Raw genomic sequence first — 25,348 nt, 5'->3', positions numbered from 1 at the left:
AATGAAACATGAATTTTATTGTTCCTTTGGTCAGCACACTCAGGTGGCTGATATATCGTTTCTTTTAAAATGATAAATGCTAAAATTATCCAAACTTGACTTCAACCATTGGAGTGATGTGGAGATGCTGATGTTGGACTGGGGTGGACAATTTGGGAGGTCACACGACATCTTATTTGAAATCACAAGCTTTCGGAGCGCTGCCCCTTCACCTGACTTCACCTGATGAAGGAGCAGTGCTCCGAAAGCTTGTGATTTCAAATAAACCTATTGGACTATAACCTGGTGTCATGTGCCCAAACATTGGAGTGTTACGCAATACTCATAGAATCCCTACAGTGCAGAAACTGGCTATTGAGCCTATTGAGCCCGCATCAATAACAACCCCACCCAGGCACTATCCCTGTAACTCCATATATTTAAGAACATAAGAACATAAGAAATAGGAGCAGGAGTAGGCCATCTAGCCCTTCGAGCCTGCCCCGCCATTCAATAAGATCATGGCTGATCTGACGTGGATCAGTACCACTTACCCGCCTGATCCCCATAACCCTTAATTCCCTTACCGATCAGGAATCCATCCATCCGCGCTTTAAACATATTCAGCGAGGTAGCCTCCACCACCTCAGTGGGCAGAGAATTCCAGAGATTCACCACCCTCTGGGAGAAGAAGTTCCTCCTCAACTCTGTCTTAAACCGACCCCCCTTTATTTTGAGGCTGTGTCCTCTAGTTTTAACTTCCTTACTAAGTGGAAAGAATCTCTCCGCCTCCACCCTATCCAGCCCCCGCATTATCTTATAAGTCTCCATAAGATCCCCCCTCATCCTTCTAAACTCCAACGAGTACAAACCCAATTTCCTCAGCCTCTCCTCATAATCCAAACCCCTCATCTCCGGTATCAATCTGGTGAACCTTCTCTGCACTCCCTCCAATGCCAATATATCCTTCCTCATATAAGGGGACCAATACTGCACACAGTATTCCAGCTGCGGCCTCACCAATGCCCTGTACAGGTGCATCAAGACATCCCTGCTTTTATATTCTATCCCCCTCGCGATATAGGCCAACATCCCATTTGCCTTCTTGATCACCTGTTGTACCTGCAGACTGGGCTTTTGCGTCTCATGCACAAGGACCCCCAGGTCCCTTTGCACGGTAGCATGTTTTAATTTGTTTCCATTGAGATAGTAATCCCATTTGTTATTATTTCCTCCAAAGTGTATAACCTCGCATTTATCAACGTTATACTCCATTTGCCATACCCTCGCCCACTCACTCAGCCTGTCCAAATCTCTCTGCAGATCTTCTCCGTCCTCCACACGATTCACTTTTCCATTTATCTTTGTGTCGTTTTACCCTGCTAATTTCCCTGTGTCAAAGGGGGAATTGAGCATGGCCAATCAACCTTACCCGCACATCTTTGGAGGGTGGGATGACACTGGAGCACCCAGAGGAAACCCACGCAGACACGGGGAGAATGTGCAAACTCCACACAGATGGTCACCAGAGGCTGGAATTGAACCCGGGTCTGGAATTGAACCCAGGTCCGTGGCACTGTGAGGCAGCAGTGCTAACCACTGCATCGCTCCTAACCATAATGATGGTTAAATGTACATTTAAGCAAACACAAATCACTTATCAATAGTTAAAATTTGTCCCAGGTAGAAGTGCAAACTGGATGATAGCAAATCATTTTACATTCAATGGAATATTCAGTGGAATAAAATTTGAATTCAATGTGAAAGAAAATCTTTTATCGTGGATATGATGCTATTGCTATTTAATGCTACAGTTCAAAATGAATTGCAGCCTAGCATAAAGCATATTTTCAATTCCACTTTAAATTCACTGGTTCAGTATAATCAAATTAGATAGAAATTCCTGTAGTGGCAGTTCAATGTCATCAAAAGTCATCAATGTCATCTGGTGTTGGAGAATAGCCAATGTTGTTCTTGAGAAACATTAAGGTAGACAAGTCCCCAGGGCCTGATGGGATATACCACAGAATATTGAGAGAGGCAAGGGAGGAAATTGCTGGGGCCTTGAGAGAAATTTATCTAACCTCACTGGCTACAGGGGAGGTCATGATGTGGAGATGCCGGCGTTGGACTGGGGTAAACACAGTAAGAAGTCTAACAACACCAGGTTAAAGTCCAACAGGTTTATTTGGTAGCAAAAGCCACTAGCTTTCGGAACAGGCTGTTCCTTTGTCAGGTGGGTCGGAGTTCTGATCACAAACAGCGCAGAAAGACACAAACTCAATTTACATGAATAATGATTGGAATGTGAGTCTTTACAGCTAATCAAGTCTTATTGAGTGGAGGGAGCATTAAGCACAGATTAAAGAGATGTGTAATCTGTGCTTAATGCTCCCTCCACTCACATTGTCTGTACCTTTAAGACTTGATTAGTTGTAAAGACTCACATTCCAATCATTATTCATGTAAATTGAGTTTGTATCTTTGTGCCCTGTTTGTGATCAGAACTCCCACCCACCCGACAAAGGAACAGCCTGTTCCGAAAGCTAGTGGCTTTTGCTACCAAATAAACCTGTTGGACTTTAACCTGGTGTTGTTAGACTTCTTACAGGGGAGGTCCCAGAGGATTGGAGAATAGCCAATGTTGTTCCTTTGTTTAAAAAGGGCAGCAAGAATAATCCAGGTAATTACAGGCCGGTGAGCCTTACGTCAGTGGTACGGAAATTATTGGAGAGGATTCTTCGAGACAAGATTTACTCCCACTTAGAAATAAGTGGACATATTAGCGAAAGGCAACATGGTTTTGTGAAGGGGAGGTCGTGTCTCACTAACTTGATCGAGTTTTTCAAGGAAGTGATGATGATGATTGATGAGGGTAGTGCAATGGATGTTGTCTACATGGACTTCAGTATGGCCTTTGACAAGGTCCCTCAATGGCAGACTGGTACAGAAGGTGAAGTCACATGGGATCAGAACTGGCAAGGTGGATACAGAACTGGCTTGTTCATATAAAGAGTTTTAACAACACCAGGTTAAAGTCCAACAGGTTTATTTAGAAGACAGAGGGTAGCAGTAGAAGGGTGCATTTTTGAATGGAGTGCTGTGACAAGTGGCGTTCCTCAGGGATCAGTGCTGGGACCTTTGCTGTTTGTACATATATATGTATATACCTGGTTTGATTAGTAAGTTTGTGGACGACGCAAAGGTTGGTGGATTTGCAGATAACGATGAGGACTATCAGAGGATACAGCAGGATGTAGATCGGTTGGAGATTTGGGCAGAGAGATGGCAGATGGAGTTCAATCCGGACAAATGTAAGGTAATGCATTTTGGAAGGTCTAATACAGATAGGAAATATACAGTAAATGGCAGAATCCTTAAGAGTTTTGATAGGCAGAGGGATCTAGGTGTACAGGTACACAGGTCACTGAAAGTGGCAACGCAGGTGGAGAAGGTAGTCAAGAAGACATACGGCATGCTTGCCTTCATCGGCCGGGGCATTAAGTTTAAAAATTGGCAAGTCATGTTGCAGCTTTATAGAAACTTAGTTAGGCCGCACTTGGAATATAGTGTTCAATTCTGGTCGCCACACTACCAGAAGGATGTAGAGGCTTTGGAGAGGGTACAGAAAAGATTTACCAGGATGTTGCCTGGCATGGAGGGCATTAGCTATGAGGAGAGGTTGGAGAAACTTGGTTTGTTCTCACTGGGACGATGGAGGTTGAGGGGCGACCTGATAGCAGTCTAAGAGATTATGAGGGGCATGGACAGAGTGGATAGTCAGAAGCTTTTTCCCAGGGTAGAAGAGTCAATTCGTAGGGGGCATAGGTTTAAGGTGCGAGGGGCAAGGTTTAAAGGAGATATACAAGGCAAGTTTTTTTTACACAGAGAGTGGTGGGTGCCTAGAACTCACTGCCGGGGGAGATAGTGGAAGCAGATATGATGGTGACATTTAAGTGACATCTTGACAAATACATGAATAGGATTGGAATAGAGGGATATGGTCCCCGGAGGGGCAGGGGGTTTTAGTTCAGTCGGGCAGCATGGTTGATGCAGGCTTGGAGGGCCATAAGGCCTGTTCCTGTGCTGTAATTTTCTTTGTTCTAAAAGTGAACCAGTAAATGGTCAGGACCAAAGATAAATAAGAAAATAATTGCTGCATTGGTTGGACTGTTTCTGATACAAATGCTGGTACCTACTTGATAGCTTCGCACATGTCAAGCCCCATTTTCACACAATTCTTTGCATGTTTCGGTAACGATACAGGAAGACCCGAGACGCAGTAATAGCAATCACCCAGTATTTTTATCCTCATGCACTCATTCTCCTACAAAAAAATAGTGTTAACAGAATATTGTGTGTTATATTAGTGAAGAATGCATCATGCAACAAATCATTTATTTTAAGGACTTTTTAATATTCCAAATCTGTCATGGAACCACAGTGCAGCAGATTACTAGAAAAGTATGACACAGAGGGAGGCCATTCAGCCCATCATGAGTGCCAACCCATATGAATATGAAAACAATGATAATTGTGTCACCATGGACCAATAACGTTTAACATACAATTGTAAAATTGGATATGAATGTATAAAAAGTTAAATAAAAGTACTCAATAATCTAGATTGGTAACTATAGTGTTGAAGGTGACCTGGTAATTAACGTTCTCAACCAATCATATGTTTGGGCTTCAGTCTCAACTGCATTTCATCATTGAGCATGTTTCATCACTTCTTGGCTGAGTCACCACATGGACCATTTCATTAAAACATGCTATCTCATCTCGATGGGAAGAATATCAGGTAGATTTACTGCCTAGATCACTACCCCTAAAATAAAGAGGAGGATGTTCGGGCGGGTGAAGTAAAATTAAAGTAGAGATAGTAATTATAGAGGTTCTTGCCATTGCCATATGACAAAATTGAAAGGAAAACCTTCATAGACTTTTTCTAAATTAAGATTGCTTACTAAACAAAGGTTCCATCATAAAATATCATAAGTCATGTGCATGTAAAAAATAAAAGACCTGCCAAATCTGGATGGGTGTCCTTGTTACCTGTTCATTTAAGCAGGTTAAAATCGAAAATGGTCCATTCACAGTGACAGGCAGATGAGTATCATTTAAAATTGTTAAGCCTGAATGGAATTAAAGTTATTATTTCACTGTCTGACAAAATGTTTTTGTGGCCTGGATCTGCATTAGATTGCAAATGCATTAGACAGTGATTGATATGCAGATGGATAGCATATTAAGAGGCTGTTGCATCAATTCTCAGGGTTGTAAATTCGTGTTATAAGATTGCGCAATTTAAACCGTTGGATGAAACAATTTCACCATTTTAATGCCCATTAGGAACCAAAACATATTGGTGGCAAAGATCCTCACTTTTTACAATTATTATATTTTCCCTCATCCTTCATTCATATTCTCCCCTTCACTCCTGAAAGCTCTCACAACAGTATGAATGACATTCTCCAGTTACTCAGGTGAAGGCAACATTCTACGAGTGTATCAGGTTACATGCTGTTTCACCAAATGGAGCATCACAACCTTGCCTTAGTGTCCTCACCCAATATCCACATGCCTCCATAAGTCAATGGATAGCAAGCAGATAGATAAGTCTTGGTCAATTTTCTTCGCATAGACAAGGGCTGAAGGGGTTAGCATTGTCCTCCTTCCATTATCTGATTGATAGTAGCTAATTTAGCTCATAACGGGGATTGATCCTGAAATCATACTTGCCTTCACAGCTCGGTTACACATTTAATAAGCAGCAGGTAGGCCCTCAACCAATTTTTGCCGCTCATTATCTTGGTCAACAAGATCTTTCCTGTGAAAGTCAGGAGTTTGAAACAATAAAAATGGTCCAAGAATCGCATTGGGGCAGCAAACAAATTTACACCCCACTAATTTAGAGTTGGGAGGATATGAGACACAGGAAAAATGTAGTGGCACAGACGTGTGAGTGCCATTTGTTTGTCTCCCAGCACTATCATATACAAGATTTACTAACCACCCACCTCCTGCCACCCCCCAACCCACAAAACACCTTTCAGCTATTCTGAAGCACATCAATTCATTTTGAATACAGAAATATAAATGATAATTTCACACCTAACATTAGCCACAACAACACCAGAAGTATGCAAGATCATCCACCTGAAATTCTAACTCTGTTCCTCTCCACAGATGCACTAGACCAACATTTCCCGTTTTCTTTCAGATTTCCGGCGTCTGCAGTATTTTGGTTTGTATTAGTGATGAGGAATATTTTTGGTTGTGAATAATGAATTAAGAGAGTTAGATGCCTACCTTAGCAATCTGGTCAAACTTTCCAAACAGTTCATTCAGCATGACAACTAGTTCCTTGGGTGAGCAGTCACTAGCCAGACGGGTAAAGCCCACAATATCTGCATACAGGATGCTGTTAACACCAAAAGAACACTACTGAGAATAAGTAATTAAATAGTGAAGTTTTCAAAAGTAATTGAGAGGTTGCCATTGCCCAGAAACTCAACTGGACTCACCACATAAACACAGTGGCTACCAGAATAGGTCAGAGGCTAGGATTACTGCGGTGAGTAACTCGCCTCCTGACTCCCCAAAGTCTGTCCACCATCTACAAGGCGCAAGTCAGGAGTGTGATGGAATATTCCCCACTTGCAGCTCAAACAACACTCAAGAAGCTTGACACCATCTAGGACAAAGCAGCTCGCTTGATTGGCACCACGTCCACAAACATCCACTCCCTCCACCACCGATGCTCAGTAGCAGCAGTGTGTACCATCTGCAAGATGCATTTCAGAAATTCACCAAAGATCCTGAGATAGCACCTTCAAAACCCATGACCACTTCCATCTAGAAGGACAAGGGCAGAAGATACATGGGTACACCACCACCTACCTGCAAGTCCCCCTCCAAGCCACTCACCATCCTGACTTGGAAATATATCGCCATTCCTTCGCAGTTACTGGGTCAAAATCCTGGAATTCCCTCCCTAACAGCATTGTAGGTCAATCCACAGCAAGTGGGCGGCAGCGTATCAAGAAGGCAGCTCACCACCACCTTCTCAAATGCAACTAAGGATGGGCAATAAATGCTGGCCAGCCAGAGATGGAGGGGGATGAAAGTGGTGCTTTCCCTATCTCTCAGTAATGAAGCAGCTCCTGTCATCCCTGGGCCATTCCTGTTTCGACTGTCACAAGAGAAGGCCAAACTCAGTTTCTCAAATGCTTTTGCATATTTCCAGGAGCTCACCGGAGAATTCAAAACGAGCAAGTTCCTCACTTAAAGCCTATTAGAAATTGAATGGCTTCATCAAGCAAGTAATCCAAAAGAACATGAACAGTAAACCTGATTGCATTGCCAGCAAGATTTTGGTCAAATTTTGCCATTTCTGCCTGGAGACAATGGTCGAAATTTTACCGCCCCATCCGCCACGTGGTGGGGGTGGACCATGGAAAGGTCTGTTGACCTCGGGCAGGATTTTACGGTTTCGGGACGAGCGAGGTTATAAAATCCCACCCATAAGCTGAGGAATTTTCCCACGTTAGCATGGTGGAGCTCTTTACATTTTTAAATGCACTGCATGCCTTCACGGCATCAAGTGGCATGAGACACCAAAATTTCCTGATCTAATTAGGAGAAATATTGGACACCTCAGTACAACAAAAAATTGAGATGCTCCTATCTGTGTGTAGGCCTGAAATTTCCAACATCTCAACACTTCTCTGCTTCCAGGAAGCAAACAATAACAGACTCCCAGTTTCTAACAGATCTTAAACAGTCCATGCTAGACTTAATTGTGAACAAAAGTGACGAGATTTTCCTCAGTGGTCAACAAGGGGAGGTGGTCAGTGAGGGAAGTGGTCAACATGATCAGCAGAGCGAGCGAGTTCAGCAGAAAGAATAAACAGATTTCTTCTATTTTAATTTATTTTATAAGTCATTTCATTTACAAATCTAGGAATTTAGGAACGGAGAGTATTTCAACTTATAGGGTATAATGTTTTATTGTTTTTCCTGAAGCAAAAGGTCCTGCAGAACATGGTTTCAGTATATACAGTGATTGCAATGGGAAAATCTAACTTGCTTCGCTTTAAAGGTGCACTTTTCAGGAATCGATGACAATGTTAAACAGGGGCTGACTGTAGCAGGGAATAGCTGCAGAAAGCTTCAAGATTTAGATCAAGAGTGACATTTGCAGGCCAAAGTCAGATGCAATAAATTGAAGAAGAGCCAACAATGATGAAATATGGTGGAACTAAACTAAATAAAACAAAAATAACTCAAAAACTAAGGCATCAGTAGGAAATCTTCAAAGATGTAATCAATAGAGTTCAAGAGAAATATATTTCACTAAAATCCAAAAAGAGACAAGCTCATTATGGGGCACTGTGGATGAATAAAGAACATGAGAGATAATTGAATAAAAATAATTGGTCCGTAATGAGACACGAAGGGGGTGATTTTCCCTCAGCGCAGCGGGCCGGGAGGATCACGTGGGGGTGGGCAAATCATGGGGTTCCCGCGAGGGTTCACACCCCGCTAGTGTCTCCCAGCGCCCAGATTTCCGGCGCAGTCTGCTCCGCACCGGAAACCAGCGGGGGGGCGAGGCTGGCAAATTCAGTCCCAGGCTATTAGCGGGCCCGAGACCGAATTCTCCCGGCCCGCTAGCCTCTCCCACCCCGCCAGAGATTTCACTCCAGCGGGGTTTAGAGTAGCTCCTCACTTTTGGGGGACTAGCGGCCCAACCCCGCTGGAGTGAAGGGGGGGCAATCGGGGTCCCTCAGAGGGTCGGACAGTGCCCCGGGCAAGGGAACCCTGGCCAGTCAGGGCCCCCTGACACTGCTGAAGCGGCAAAGTGCCAATGCCCAGGGGGCATAGGGCAGTGCCAAGGGGGCATGACAATTGGTGGGGTGGGGGTTCCCGCTGCTACTCTCCATGGGGATCAGTGGCGGCAGGAGAGGGGCCAGCAATCGGGGTGGGATTGGAGTGGGGGTCTGCCTGTGGGGGTGTTGGGGGGACAGCAGTGCACGAGTCCTGGGCAGAACTCCCCAGTCCATCTTACACTAATCAGGAAAGAATGAAGAGCTTGGAAGTCAGGCAGCATCTGCGGAAAGAAGCAGAGTAAACACTTCAGGTTGATGATCTTTTTTTCACCTGAACTGAAGAAATGCAACCAATGGAAGGGGGGATAGTGGGGCTGAGAGAAGGACAAGATCTGTGATAGGGCGGAGGGCAGGGAAGATTAAATAACAAAAGATTTCATGATTCAAAAGTTGGATGTAGTAAAGAAACAAAGGTTGTGTCCGAACAAGGCGTGAATCACTGCATAGGGACCATCTGAATACAAGATGAAGAGATAATGAAACAAGATGAGTACTTGAAAGAAAATGGGAAATGGAATGGAAAGATATGCTGAAAGGCTGAACTGAAGTACCTGGAATGAGTAGATACGTGTAAACACCAGCCACCAATAACATGTGTATAGCTTGCATACCAAGTCATATCATGTGTGCTCTGCCCAGGAGGAAGGCCCTTGATGCAATGTCTACTGCTGCCTTATCCTGAACCGTTTTGTTGGCAGCATTTGTCAGTGATGATTTGTCATTGCCCTCCAGTAAGTATAGCAGAGAGCGGGTAAATAAAATAGGTACATTTATTTGATATTTTTCTCCAGAGTTTTGTCCTAATGGTGCAGATTGAAGTAATATTACTGTCCCACATAGCTGGACAATATTACTCAGTGTAAGCTGTTTTCCGCAGTGATGTACTGAAAAATCGCAATTTGTATTAAACATATTTTCCAAATCGATTTTTGCATGCAGATATGAACTACTCTTACTCCTATTTCTTAATTCTTATGTTATGCTTTCTAATATTTGTGAATATTAAGATTGTGAACAGTGTACCTTACATTCTGGTGCCTCTTCACATACAAGCTGTGGAAATTATCACGCTTGTGTGGATAATAGTTACTTTCTTTCAGACGTTCAATAATAGCTAGTTTCATTTCCATAGATATATGGCCTGGCAACACTGATAACAGCAGGCTTTCCTGGAATAAAAGAAATGGAACAGGGTAAACACAAGAAATGTCTTCAGTATTTCATTGCCATTAAACATTGAGTGCATTTAATTTAATAAAAGCAATATGGTTTTAAAGTCTTGTTTGTTAGAATGTAACCCAATGATAACATTGGATCTGTTGTAGTGTGACAAGCTGTAAGGATCAGCTGATCCAGTAAACTACGTAACCAATGACAAAATGGTGTGATGATCAGCTGTCTCAGTATAAATAAGAACCTGTTGGGAATTGTGGGGGAGCTTGGAATGGCCCAGGGTGAGGCTGCAAGTGTTGGAGTAATGAAGTTTCTTTATTAAACCTTTATCTTTGATTTATCTGTTGGAGTAAGTTTTGTTTCATTTTATTGCCTGTAGCTGAAGAGTACCTTCTGCTGGATGAACATTGCTAACCAAGCTCACCAAGCTCATGGGAATTAAGACTGTCCCATAATCTGCATTAAGCACATGTCAGAAAAGGTACAGAATAACCAGATTTTTGGACCTCCTCAACCACTTGCCTATTCAAAGTTCTGCATTCCCAAAGCAGGCATCTCATGCATTCTTTGGGCAGTATTACAAATTGTGAGACAATTATGCAGTTGTCGGTTTTGACTGTGGGGTCTCCTGGACATCAGGGGTAGTTGTCTGACTCTGTGCTTCGGATAGAGAGCTTTACCTGCCGCAAATGCACATCAGAAAGTCAAGCATGTTCTGCATTGATTTCGTAACAATTCACCAAGTGCTAAAACCATGTGCTACCCTGTCCATGTTGGCAATAAACTCTCCCAGCAGGTCAGACTGTCTGGAATTACTCTGGTATAAGTTAGGTGAAGACCGCAAAATTTATTGCAAATACATATAAAACACTGGTTCATCCTCAACTGGAGTATTGCCTTCAACGGTATGCTTTGTCTGCATAGTGTGCAAGAAACAATACTTTTCACTGTATACGAATACATGTGACAATAATAAATCAAATCAAATCAATTCTAGACATCACACCTTAGGAAGGACCCAAAGTACTGAAGCTACAGAAAAGATTTACAAGAATGGTTCCAGGGAGGTGGATAAGCTGAGGTTCTTCTTCTTGAGAAAGTTGAGACACGATTTAATGGAGGTGTTCAAAATCATGAGGGGCCTAGACCAAAGGAGGTCGAGCAGAACTGTTGCCACTGGTGAAAGGATTGTGTAAGAAGTTTAACAACACCAGGTTAAAGTCCAACAGGTTTATTTGGTAGCAAAAGCCACAAGCTTTCGGAGCCTTAAGCTCCTTCTTCAGGTAAGTGGGAATTCTGTTCACAGACAGGGCATATAAAGACACAAACTCAATTTACAGAATAATGATTGGAATGTGAATACTTACAGCTAATCAAGTCTTAAAGGTACAAGTCTTAAATGTGTGTGGAGAGAGCATTAAGACAGGTTAAAGAGATGTGTATTGTCTCCAGACAGGACAGCCAGCGAGACTCTGCAGATCCAGGCAAGCTGTGGGGATTACAGATAGTGTGACATGAACCCAATATCCCGGTTGAGGCCGTCCTCATGTGTGCAGAACTTGGCTATCAGTTTCTGCTCAGCGACTCTGCGCCGTCATGTGTCGTGAAGGCCGCCTTGGAGAATACTTACCCGAATATCAGAGGCTGAATGCCCGTGACCGCTGAAGTGCTCCCCAACAGGAAGAGAACAGTCTTGCCTGGTGATTGTCGAGTATTGTTCATTCATCCGTTGTCGCAGCGTCTGCATGGTCTTCAACCACAGGACCTTCAACCGATGCTATACACTAGATACAAAGGGGTGTGGGGGTGTGGCCATCCCCACACCCCCACTTCTTGCCTTCAAACAACCGCACAACCTCAAACAGACCATTGTCCGCAGCAAACTACCCAGCCTTCAGGAGAACAGTGACCACAACACCACACAACCCTGCCACAGCAACCTCTGCAAGACGTGCCGGATCATCGACACAGATGCCATCATCTCATGTGAGAACACCATCCACCAGGTACACGGTACATACTCTTGCAACTCGGCCAACGTTGTCTACCTGATACGCTGCAGGAAAGGATGTCCCGAGGCATGGTACATTGGGGAAACCATGCAGACGCTATGACAACGGATGAATGAACACCGCTCGACAATCACCAGGCAAGACTGTTCTCTTCCTGTTGGGGAGCACTTCAGCGGTCACGGGCATTCGGCCTCTGATATTCGGGTAAGCGTTCGCCAAGGCGGCCTTCACGACACACGACAGCGCAGAGTCGCTGAGCAGAAACTGATAGCCAAGTTCCGCACACATGAGGACGGCCTCAACCGGGATATTGGGTTCATGTCACACTATCTGTAATCCCCACAGCTTGCCTCGACTTGCAGAGTCTCACTGGCTGTCCTGTCTGGAGACAATACACATCTCTTTACCCTGTCTTAATGCTCTCTCCACTCACATTGTTTGTTCTTTTAAGACTTGATTAGCTGTAAGTATTCGCATTCCAACCATTATTCTGTAAATTGAGTTTGTGTCTTTATATGCCCTGTTTGTGAACAGAATTCCCACTCACCTGAAGAAAGGGCTTGGAGCTCCGAAAGCTTGTGTGGCTTTTGCTACCAAATAAACCTGTTGGACTTTAACCTGGTGTTGTTAAACTTCTTACTGTGTTTATCCCAGTCCAACGCCGGCATCTCCGTGTAAGGATTGTGTACCAGAGGTCATTGATTTAAGGTGGTAAAAGGGTTAAAAAAAAATTAATGCAGCGAGTGGAATGCATTGCCTGAAGGTCTGGTGGAGGTAGAATCAAAAGGAATTCAATCATAATCTGAATAGAAAAACATTTCAGGGCTATAGTTAAAAGGCAAGGGGAGCCAGACCAGTTCAGTAGCTTTTGCAAACAGAACAGCTGGAACGACACAACAAGCTAAGTGGATTCCTTCATTGATGGAACTATTCTGAGTTCCGGAAAACCTTTTCTCATGGGAAACTCTTGAGCTGAATTTTAGTAAAGGCTTAAAGTACCATCAATGTTTTAAACTGCTCTTTGATATATTTTAGGGCCCATTTTAATCACAATCCTTTCAAACAGAAGTTGGGAAATGGAATGTGCGTTACATTAGTCTCCACAGTAAAACTCCTGTTCCTGTTACAAAGTGAAAGTAAAGCTCGAAATATTATTACCCTTACCTGTTGTTTTTTCTTAATATCCAACTGCATTCTTATTTCGATGCAGCTTAAAGTGTCCTCATAGGTTTGCTCTAAGGCACGTTCCATTGAAAGCTTGTGAAAAAAGCCAACCAAGCAACCACATAAAAATATCACAGCATTGGAAAACAACTGGAAGAAAATAAAAGTCAGTATTTGAATATTGTATCCAATCTGGCCAATTTACTAAACATTTAATAACATCGACTCTTAAAGAAGGTTGATCTGTTACGTTCTGTAGAAATTTTTATTAACTAATTGTACTTTTCTGCTTTTCATAGAAATCATTGAATCTCTACAGTGCAGAAGGAGGCCATCCGCCCCATCGAGTCTGCACGGACCACAATCCCACCCAGGCCCGATCCCCATTATCCCATGCATTTACCCTAGCTAGGCCCACTGACACTAAGGGGCAATTTAGCATGGCCAATCCACCTAACCCGTACATCTTTGGAACGCTTTATTCAATTACTCAGAGTAGATCAACTTTTGAAGGATAGGGGTGAAAAAGATAAAGTGGCTTATTAAAAAGTGGCATTGGAGGAGGGGGGGTTGGGGGGGGGGAGGGGGGTGCAGATGTACATGCGGTGGATTTGCCGCAGAGTGCAGTTTGGTGTAGACGTTTAGTGAGAGAAGGAAAGGTGTAAGCTGGGAGGGAGGGACACTGAGTAGCAGATTGTAAGATTTGCAGAGAAATAGGAGGTGCACTAGTTCTGTAAAAACCAGTGTGGTTCATTTGAGAATGTGTGGGAGCAGCCTTCAGCGATCCGATTAAGAAACATCGGTCAGGACCCTCAGCAGCACCTAAATTTTGGATTGGACTACCAGACAGTAATCTAATTTAAACATTGTGATAAGGTTCTTGCCTATTTTGGGTTGGAGCTCATGCCACCCATTTAAAAGCCCACTCTAAGCTGAGTTGGGTCACAATGGGATGGACAGTTGGCATCATGAAAAGAAAATCTTCCTCCTACCCTGTGTGAGATGGTAGGCAGATGAAAATTATATGTCATTTTTCATTTACTCTCGAGTCTTTCCATGACAGCTAAATTCCTTAGTGAGTAGTTCAGGCTAATCCATAGTCTGCTCACTGCGGTGCTGTGTCCCTGGATGGCGGGAGGCAAAAGTCGAGCCTTTTTCTCAATTATCTACATCATCCTATTACACCAGCTGTGAGCAGCACCATTGCTCAGAGTTTTAGAACAAAGAACAAAGTTCAACTCAGGAACAGGCCTTTCGTCCCTCCAAGCTTGTGCCAAGCATGATGCCCTAACTAAACTTCGACCCTTTCTCGGTCCATATCCCTCTATTCCCTCCCTATTCATTTACCCATCCAGGTGCCTCTTGCATATTGCTAATGTGCCTGCTTCCACCACCTCCTCTGGCAGCGCGTACCAAGCACCAACCACTCTCTCCGTGAAAAACATCCCCCCCTCCCCGCACATCTCCCTTAAACTTTCCCCCTCTCACCTTGAACCTGTGCCCCCCCTTATCATTGACACTTCCACCCTAGAGGAAAAAGCCTCTGACTATCTACCCTGTCTATGCCTCTCATAATTTTGAAGACCTCTATCAGGTCTCCCCTCAGTCTTCCCAGTGAAAAGTTAAATTTTAAAGTTTATTTATTAATGTCACAAGTATAGGTTTAAGGTGAGAGGGGAGAGATACAAAAGGGTCCAGAGGGGCAATTTTTTCACACAGAGGATGGTGAGCGTCTGGAACAAGCTGCCAGAGGTAGTAGTAGAGACGGGTACAATTTTATCTTTTAAAAAACATTTAGACAGTTACATGGGTAAACTGAGTAGAGAGGGATTATTGGGATTAAAGATTATTCCTAATTGGGATTAGTTTAGTGGTTGAAAAAAAGAGGGTGGCATGGAAAAGTTGGGCCAAAGGGCCCGTTTCCATGCTGTAAACCTCTATGATTCTATAAGTATGCTTACATTAACACTGCAATGAGGTTACTGTGAAAATCCCCTAGTCGCCTGTTTGGGTACACTGCAACAGCGACATGGAAAAAAAAGTTTTCACATGGTCAAAGAGGGAAGGATTTGCATTTATATTGCAACCCCAGCATGTCACAAAGTGCTTTACAGCCAATGAAGTAGTAGTCACTGTTGTAATGTAGGAAATGCATCAACAGCAGTGGTTTGCCATTGCCTTCTGGAGCACAGTTGTGACCAGGAAACTCTTCTCGCTTTTTAATCACCTGCCATCAAGTGCATTGGAAGGAGTTACAGGCTGATAACCAATCTGTTTGGCCACATTGTGCACACTCCTCCCATGGCCATCTAGTCCTGAAGTGGAACTTGAACCCGGAGCTTCTGGCCCACAGGTATGGATGCTACAACTGCACCACATGACAACCTGCTTCTGCTCCACCACCAGAACCCTAGCTCCATCCTTCATCTGTGTGCGGCAAGACCCCGTCACAATGTGAAAATGAGTAGATTGTGTGTTTTTCAGTGATGCTGATTGAAGAACAAAATTGGCCAGGACATCAGGATGAATCCCCTGCTCTTTTGTCTGAGGATGCTACTTCTAATCTCCCTTCCCCCACTCCAGGCAGGCCCACAACCGAGATCTCCTCGCTCACTCTCAGGCTGGAGGCGCCGTGATGTGGCAACTGGGAATCAACAATCCTGGTTTATTCAACCTCGCCTCATAGTCAGCACCCTCGAGACCAGACAACATCCCGGTGAACCTTCTTTGCACTCTCTCCATAGCTTCCATGTCCTTCTGTGTGGTGACCAGAACTGTATGCAATACTCCAAATGTGGCCTAACCACTATACAGCCACAACATGATTTCACTTAATTATTATTGGGAAATAAAGCTAAGTAATTGCAAACTTTTTAAAGCGAACCAAATTTGCAATTCTTTCCAGCAGAATTTTGTGATAACAGCTTCATAAACTGGTTCAGCTTTTTAAACTTCTTGGGCAACTGGTTACAACTGCATAAAGGGTTTTGAAGATTAATGTTCATCTTTACAAAGCCTATTAAAGGAATGGTAACAAATTCCTATGTGTTAGGAACTGATATTGAATAGATCAGCCAAATGCAAATTACACAAAGGGCAACTACGTTCAGTTTGTCATAGACTGAGACTTCCCCATTCCCTTCGTGTACTTGTTCACAAACTCCTAAGCAACTGGGTCTTCAGACTGCTCAGAGGTTTGTCTTTGAAGGTGAGTCATCTAAGGACAAGTGTTTGCAGAGGTTCTTTATTCTTAAAGATTGATACATTGAAAAAAAAACAAACCTCTATTTTAAAAAATCTTTGTGATAAATTATTTTAATTTCCGTTCTATGTGATCAATCTGTAACTGCAGCTAATTTTTTGCTTTCAATTACTGTACTGAAATTTTAGGGCTGGAATTCTCCAACTTCACCTGCAGCTGGGATTTTCCGATCCCGCTGCAGTGGATGAAAATGTGGCTGAGCATCAAATTCTCCGTTCTTGCTGGTACTGATAACGGGGCGTGCGAGACCAGAGAATTCCAGCCTCGGATTAAAGAAATTAGATTTCCAACATTATTCTCGATAGGAATAAAAGAAATTTGTCATCCCAGAAATACATTTGGCTGATCATATTATATCTACCAAAATATATTTAATACCTTTTCAACCTACTACCAGCCCTCACTATAGCGTCAGTGTTGAGTTGACTGAGCTGACTCTTATAGAAAACTGTCTGACAAATGTTAAAAATAACAAGTCCCAAGTCCTCTTTCCATCTGCATTTAGATCTACTGTTTAGGCAAAGCTCACAGCTCACTATTGCTACAGAATGGTGTGAACAACACAAGTAGTGAAGGGTCCATTATCTATCTAGATATTTAATTACTGCACCATAGCTGTTCTCCTTTCTGATTGTGGTTAAGTACCAATCAGTTCCACTTCAGCTACCTTTAGACATTCCTCCTAACTGAGGGTGATCAGCAACGGCAAAACAAAGTTAACACTACAGTCCTCAACATCAGCATATCCTGACAGGAATTCCAAAAGTTGGGAAAAATCACCCCTTTGTTTCCCATATTCCAAAACGTTTCTTCTTCTAGAACCTTCACAGAGCAGGATCTGTGTGGCAGAACATAATTTTTGTCACTAGTCTTTTTGAAGGTGCGTGCACTCGACCCTCTGGCCAACTATCTCTGCCAGACGCAGGAGTGGGAGTTACTATTTGGCACGGTGGCTTTGTGACCCACAAGCTACATAAATAGTAAAGCCTCAGACTCACTGCAAACAGTGCCACAATAAATCCACTGGCAGTTTATGGTGAAATAAAATATAAGCAAGAAGTGCTACACAGAAAACCTTGAATGTGTTGGAAGGTTGAAATGCATTCAAGAAGTTTTATTCAAATCAAGCTTAGTGAATGGGATCTGAGTGACTTATGGTGACCAAAATTTTGTTCTCCAGCCTCCAAACACTTTGCCTGCCACTTATATTCCCACAGGATATTAAGCTAGGCACAGCAGTTGAGTCAAGAGAAAACAGCCAGGCTCCTAAAACAGGGACATAAAGCCTGCACAATACCGTCGGTTGACATTTTCTATGGACTAATGCAAGTAAGTACACATTGGAAGAAGAAAAAACAAATGTCACAAGTACATTATGAAAGCTGCAGGAATATCAAAAGGAGAAATGGAACTGTATCTTTGGGTGTGATAATAGATTCACAATCAGGCATATCAAATCAATGGAAGAATTGAATGATCTTTAAAAAAAAGTATATGAAGTACTCGGTGACAATGACAAATAATAGTTGGAGCATGAGTTCAGGAGTGGCCAGGATATTAGAGCAATGGATCATATGTATAAGCTGATGAAGAGAAATTCTCAAAGATCAGGAAGAATATCTTCATGTACAAGTTAATCAATACTTGGATTGATCTTGCAGCTGAAGAGGTGGAGATGTAAACCTAGGGTTAAGTTATTTGGGTTTTTCACCTTTGCCCATATTTTCTAGGTTTTCCCCTGTTTGAGACAGAACGGAGCAGATTTTACTGTTCCGCCCGCCACGGGAATTGAAACGTGCGAGGAGCGGACCATGGAAAGGTCCATTCACCTCGGGCGGGATTTTACGGTTCCGGGACGAGCGTGGCTGTAAAATCCCGTCCAATATTTTGTTTATCATCAACGCCATCCATCACTATTAAATAGCACAAAACTTATAACAATGATTGAGTTTCCTTAACATAACAGAGGAGCTACACTTGCTAAAATACATATGAACTTGATTTTGCCCGAAGAATTATAACAGCATTTTACCCTACTATATTAATGATTCTGTGACTTAGCTTTTTAACATTCACTCATTCACACCCTTTCACACATCGTTTAAGTATCTTATACACCAAATGTACAAGGTGCGATCTCAGTAGATTTGTCTCTCACTTATTGATATACCACCATCTTTAATATGTACATGTGTGAAACCAACAAATCTAATCATGAGGTTCTGATTCAGACCTATGGTGGGTTCAGAGAGAGAGGGAGAGCTATATATAAACCAGTTAAAAGATTAGTAAGATGTACGTACCTGACAAACTAGGGAATTTGTTGACGTTGGCACAGTTGAAAAATAAATACTGAGGGTAACAATATGAGAGACAGATGACAGGACACTGGCAATGATGGCATCCCGCATACATAATGGCAGCATTGTATACAAAACAAAGACAATGTACAAAAAGAATGGCACCTTAAAAGAAAACAGAAAATGAAGATTATTTTTAAAATCTGTAACATGTATCCAACCAACGCAAAACCATCTTTAGAATAAAGCTTCTTTTCATTTTACATTGTTTAAAATTGTGTTTCTGCATCATTCCCTCAGCAAGAGGTGGCCTCCTCCTTTCCATTGGCTAAGCCCAAGTTGAAGAGTTACTTGGAGGTGTGCAAAGAGTATTTGCCAATCTTGTCTCACTCCTGTGTGGTGTCATTTACTCCAGGAAATAGTTTGATATTTCCATCCAGAAACTGTATTAAACTGCAGTGCAGGGAAAGCACAGGTATAAATTCAGTTCCTCCCCAATGCTGAACCCCACCACACTACAATATAATCAAAGGAAAGGGACTACAGACTTAAAACATTGCTACAATGACTGGAAGTAATTCTGTTCCTTAAAAATACTTTCCGAGATTTAATCAATTGTGCTTTTTCATAATTTAAACATAGAGTGCACAGGTGTGGCTTTCTCTTTTACATTTTTTGCTTTTGACAGTGGCGAGTACTTCTGCTACGCACTTTTTTAAAAATTGCGTGGACATCCCACTATTGCAACATCTAATTGGTTCTTTAAGGATTCCAGGGTGTGCATCTGGACCTATTAGTGTTGAATACTCTGTGTGAAGGACTTCCTGATTTTGGGTTCAAAATTGCTTTTCACTAGTAGAAACTGGTGTACCCTTGACCTACTCTCTTGATTTTGTTTAAAATAATTTTTTGAATTCACATTTTTCATGTTATTAGTAGCTTATGTCATTCTATAAATTTCAGATGCTTCCTTTAAAGGATGAAAGAATCAAGGGCTGATTTTCTATTGTCACATGCAAAACAATGGTAGGCAAATGGATATTCTTTATCATAAGTTCGCACTTGACTCCAATCCAGAACAGGCCATAAAACAAATGGCCAAACCCCTGCCCTACAGGTGATAGCCTCACTGAAATATTTATATCGAGGCCCTGTTACAGTTGTAGTTGTGTGAGATGTTTGTAGATGAATAGATGAAGTGTGGATCATGCATGCCCCACTCATTGGATCCTAGCATTAGTTGTCTAGCCAACAGGCCACTCCACACACAGCTGCAATGTTTCTCTCTTGCACTCCTGAATCAGGAGTAGCAGGGGTCCCGGTTCCAAAACAGTACAATGGCCACTGCTGGTTCCTGAGTGCTACCCAACCCCAACCTGTCCCCCTTGATCACCTCCCCATGTCCCCAGGTCCAAATTGTTAACTCAGATCGCTCCTTTGGGGTGGCATGGTGGCACAGTAGTTAGCACTGCTGCCTCACAATGCCAGGGACCCGGGTTCGATTCCTGGCTTGGGTCACTATCTGTGTGGAGTTTGCACACTCTCCCCATGTCTGCATGGGTTTCCTCCCACAATCTAAAGATGTGCAGCTTAGGTAGATTGGCCACACTAAATTGCCCCTTAGTGACAGGGGGACTTGCTAGGGTAAATGCATGGGGCTATGAGGATAAGACCAGGGTGGGATAGCAGTCAGTGCAGACTTGAAGGGCCAAATGGCCTCCTTCTGCACTGTAGGATTCTATGATTCCCACAGTTGAACTGCCGCAAAGTGTCTGTTCACTGCTTGTTGGCTTCATACTAATGAGGCCCAACCACCAAGGTGATTTGGATCTCTGACCGCTGTGATTACCTGGGCAGCGTATTCACATGTCCAATTACTGCAGCGAAACAAAATCTGGCCTCAAAGCTCCTCTAGTTTTTCCTCATAGCTCAGATGTCTTATATCAGACCTGATGACCCCACTCTGCTCTGCCCCCAATGCTTGAATTTTTTTTTTGTTTCTCAGTGACCAGAAGTGGATAGGTTATCATTGTGGTCAACTGTCCCTTACATTGAGAATGGTATCTACCCAGGGTCACGAGTTGTACTGGAATACAGTACTCAGGGTGTAGTCTGATTAGAACATGCTATAGTGTGATCAGGAACTCCTCTGACTTTACCCCACAACATTTGATCTTGCTCTATGGTGTTATCACTGCAGTTCTGCAGATGTCTGAACTGACCAAAGGACAATCTCCCACTGATGCACTGAGCAGGGGTTTAGCTGCAAAGTCATTTTTAAAGCTGCATGCTAGAAAATTAATGCTCACAGAAACAATGTAAACTAGAAAGTCTTGCATTATAGTGCACATCATCACAACTCTTAGAATCATCTTAAATCACTTCAATAAGACTTATTTTGAAGTGCAGGGTCCTCTGTAGACAAACTCAGTGGTTACTATGGACACAAGATACAATAAACAGGACTCCCTCCATCATGTCGTGTGGCTCTACCACCGTGCTAATTGTCCAGTGTAGCTACAACATTGGCATCCAACAAAGTGGAAATTTGCTTGGACATGTCACGTCCACAAAAAACAGGGCAAATACAATCTGGTCAATTAATGCCACATTAGCCTATCATAGAATCCTTACAGTGCAGGAGGCGGCCATTCGGCCCATCGAGTCTGCACCAACCACAATCCCACCCCGGCCCTATCCACATATCCCTACATATTTACCCACTAATCCCTCTAACCTATGCATCCTGGGACACTAAGGGGCAATTTAGAATGGCCAATCAACCTAACCCGCACATCTTTGGACTGTGGGAGGAAACCAGAGCACCCGGAGGAAACCCACGCAGACACAGGAAGAATGTGCAAACTCCACACAGACAGTGACCCAAGCCGGGATTCGAACCCAGGTCCCTGGAGCTGTGAAGCAGCAGTGCTAACCACTGTGCTACTGTGCCGCCCAAATAGCCTTGCTCCAAATATGGACAAAGGAGCTGAATTCCAGAGATGGGGAGGAGTGACTGCTCTAGAGATAAAGGTAGCAGTTGACACGGTATGACAATAGAGGGCAGAGTAAAACTGAAAACCATAAGAAGCGGGGGGAAACTCTCCATTGCATGGAGTCAGACCCAGCACAAAGAAAGATGGTTGTGGTTGTTGGAGACCAATCATTCAGCCCAAGGACGTCACTGCAGGTGTTCCTCAGGGTAGTGTCCTAGGCCCACCATCTTCAGATGTTTCACCAATGATGTTGTCTCTATTATAAGGTCAGTGGTGGAGATGTTTCCTTATGATTGCAATGGAGACGTTTGCTAATGATTGCAGTGGAGACGTTTGCTAATGATTGCGGTGTTCAGTTCCATTCATAACTCCTCAGATAATGAAGTAATCCATATCCACATCCAGGAAAACCTGACCAACATCTAGGCTTGGGCTGATAGGTAGCAAGTAACATTCATGCCACAAACGTTCCAGGCAATGACCATCTCCGACAGGAGAGAAACTAATCACCGCCTCTTGAAATTGAATGAGATTACCATTACACAATTCCTCACTATCAACAGCCTGGGGGATAACTACTGACCAGAAACTTAATTGGATGGCACAGTGGTTAGCACTGCTGGGCCAGGGACTCAGGTTCAACTCCTGGCTTGGGTCACTGTCTGTGTGGAGTCTGCACATTCTCTGTGTCTGCATGGGTTTCCTCCCACAGTCCAAATGACATGCTGGTTAGGTGCATTGGTCATGCTAAATTTGCCCTCAGTGTACCTGAACAGGCGCCAGAGTGTGGCAAATAGGGGATTTTCAAAGTAGCTTCAGTGCTGTGTTAATGTAAGCCTACTTGTGACACTAATAAATAAACTTAAACATAAATACTGTGGCTACAAATGTAGACCAGCGACTTGACATTTTGTGATGATGACTCACCTCCTGATTCCCCAAAGCTGTTCCACCATCTACAAGGTACAAGTCAGGATTGTAATGGACTAATCCCTACTTTCAAAATGAGTGTGGTTCCAATTATATGCAAGAAACTTTACACCTTCCAGAATAAAGCAGCACGCTTGAATGATACTCCGTCCACCATCTTAGACATTCACTTCCTCCTCAGTTGCACACTGCAGCTGCAGTGTGTACCATCTACAGGTTACAGCATTTTCCAAGGCTTTTTGTTTGACAGCACCTTCTAAACCCCCTTAACCTTTACTGCCTGGAGGAATAAGTACGGCAAGTTGATGGAACACCACGACCTGCAAGTTCCCTTCTGAGCCACATACTGTCGTGGCTTGGAAATATATTACCATAGGGTCAAGCTACTAGAATTCCCCAAGAAACATCATTTAGGGGGTACCTTCACCATATACGGACAACAGTAGTTTAAGAAGGCAGCCCATCACCACTTTCTCATGGGTAATTAGAATTGGGTAATAAATGCTAGTCTTGCAAGCAAAACTCATATCTCCATGAATGAATTAAAAAAACATGAAGTAGTGTCAATTTAGCATCTTACCTGAAGGAAAGGCTTTCCAACATTGCAGCATTGGCTGACATTTCACTTGGATTTACGTACTCTGTTTCAAGAATTGGACTTGACTTCATGATTTTATTCAATGTTTACCAACTAAGCCAAATTGAAATATGAGCCAATACGATTCTATAAAATTGATACTACAATCGACTTAAATAGAAGCAAATTCCATAGTGGCTGCAATCTCAACTTCAACAAAATTGCCACTTGATGGGAAAAGTAAATACACTTCACTTAAGGGACAGAATGGGGTGGCATTTCATAGAATCTCTACAGTGGAAAATGAGGCCATTAGGCCCATCGAGCCTGCACTGACAACAATCCCACCCAGACCCTATCCCCTTAACCTCATGTATTTACCCCGTTAATCTCCCTGACACTAAGGAGCAATTTAGCACGGCCAATCAACCTTCCCCGCACATCTTTGGACTGTGGGAGGAAACTGGAGCACCTGGAGGAAACCCACGCAGACACAGGGAGAACGTGCAAACTCCACACAGACAGTCGCCCGAGGCTGGAATTGAATCCGGGTCCCTGGCGCTGTGAGGCAGCAGTGCTAACCACTGTGCCACCTTGCCGCCACTGCAAGGGTTCTCCCAATCTCCCTGAGGAACTTCAGCAAAGAACCCTAGTGTAAACCAATTTCCTGCCGAAGTTACAGCGGAAGAACCTGTGCAGAATTTCTACCCCAAGTTATTTAATGGGGAACAAAATAACAGAGTTCAACAATTGAAATGAGCCTACCTGGTCCCAAGCAGTGACAGTCCCATCAGCAAAGATGAAAACGTACCCCAAGGTCAGAAGGCAAACCCAAATGACTAATGCAAATATCTTCATCCATTTTTGAAATAACGACTCAATGCAGACAAGAATAAAAATCACCGTAAATATGCCCAAAGCAGTGCATAACGTAATAAAAAAGACAAGGTGTGTCTGAACAATCTGTGAAAGAAAAATGCATAATTAATATTATAGATTACTTGTTTTCTCCATTTTGAGGCATTGATATTATTTTATATGAAGCTATTCATTACCATAATAACATGAAAGACTTAACGAAAGTAAATATTACTCTGCCATATCAAAATACATCAGTATTTTCAATAATTCAAAGATTAAACTGTCACCTTGTGCTTTATAAGATCATGCTGAGCCCAACAAATACAGCATTAATATTTAAAGAGAGTGGTTTGCATTTTTCAGAATTTTACTTATAAATCACACACCCCCTTCTTACTTACAACTTGAAGTAACATAAACCTCCAGATGGTCATTGTTTAAAACTAAATTGATTTCCCAAATATGCACATGCTAGCAGAATTAGATGGCCCCAAATCCTCTTATTAAAATTTATGCAAGTTCTCCTTTTGTCTGTAATTAACCAATTACTAAATGTCTAAGAATGTATGACTCTGAAACATACAATTTATAAGAATATAATTTTCTTAGTGAGTCATTAATTACAATCACACTATTTGTGAGGTTAATCTCCTCTTAAGGTTTTTTTTATATATTCAAGTGAACTTGTACAAGAATGGAACTTTGGATCAGGAGTGCTAACTGGCATTCTTCCTTTGCAACACCCTCCATCAAAGTAAGTGTTGGAAACTGATCCGAAGTAGTTGGCCTTGAAATTACAGCTTGGGAATAGTAGTATAAATGCTTAATCATAAAATTATAACAGCGCAGAAAGATCACTCTGGCTGTGCTGATTCTTTGAACGAGCTACCAATTAGTCCCATTCACCTGATCTTTCCCCAAAGCCCTGCAAATGTCTCCTTTACAAGCATTTATCCAATTCCCTTCTGAAACTTGAATTGGCTTCCACCACTTTTTCAGGCTTTCCAATTCATAAAACATTGCGTTAAAAAGAATCTCCTCAATGCCTAATGTCCTTAATTTCAACTTTCCAAAAACCTGCTATCTGCTCTTTTAGCCCAAGTGGTAAATCATTTGATTGGATTCACAGCGATACCAGCTTTCAATTATTCAAGTGAGTTTGCACATTTTTATCCCTTCCCCAGAATCTTTCTCCCAAGC

At 42.7% G+C, this 25,348-nt stretch overlaps 1 protein-coding gene across 1 annotated transcript in view; it reads right to left on the bottom strand.

The window, feature by feature from the left end:
• Positions 1 to 25,348, bottom strand: part of adcy7 (adenylate cyclase 7) — a 161,664-nt gene that overhangs the window by 56,121 nt on the left and 80,195 nt on the right. The window contains exons 4-9 of the mRNA XM_078210863.1: positions 24,053 to 24,250; positions 18,788 to 18,949; positions 13,223 to 13,372; positions 9,897 to 10,042; positions 6,295 to 6,406; positions 4,179 to 4,306 (exon numbers count right to left, since the gene is read on the bottom strand). Of these exons, the coding sequence (XP_078066989.1) occupies positions 4,179 to 4,306; positions 6,295 to 6,406; positions 9,897 to 10,042; positions 13,223 to 13,372; positions 18,788 to 18,949; positions 24,053 to 24,250 (896 nt within the window). The remainder of the gene's footprint in view (positions 1 to 4,178; positions 4,307 to 6,294; positions 6,407 to 9,896; positions 10,043 to 13,222; positions 13,373 to 18,787; positions 18,950 to 24,052; positions 24,251 to 25,348) is intronic.

Source organism: Mustelus asterias, chromosome 4 (assembly GCF_964213995.1).
Source record: "Mustelus asterias chromosome 4, sMusAst1.hap1.1, whole genome shotgun sequence".
NCBI lineage: Eukaryota > Metazoa > Chordata > Chondrichthyes > Carcharhiniformes > Triakidae > Mustelus > Mustelus asterias.
The sequence above is the reverse complement of the archived record's forward strand: the minus strand, read 5'-3'. Positions and strand labels throughout refer to the sequence as shown.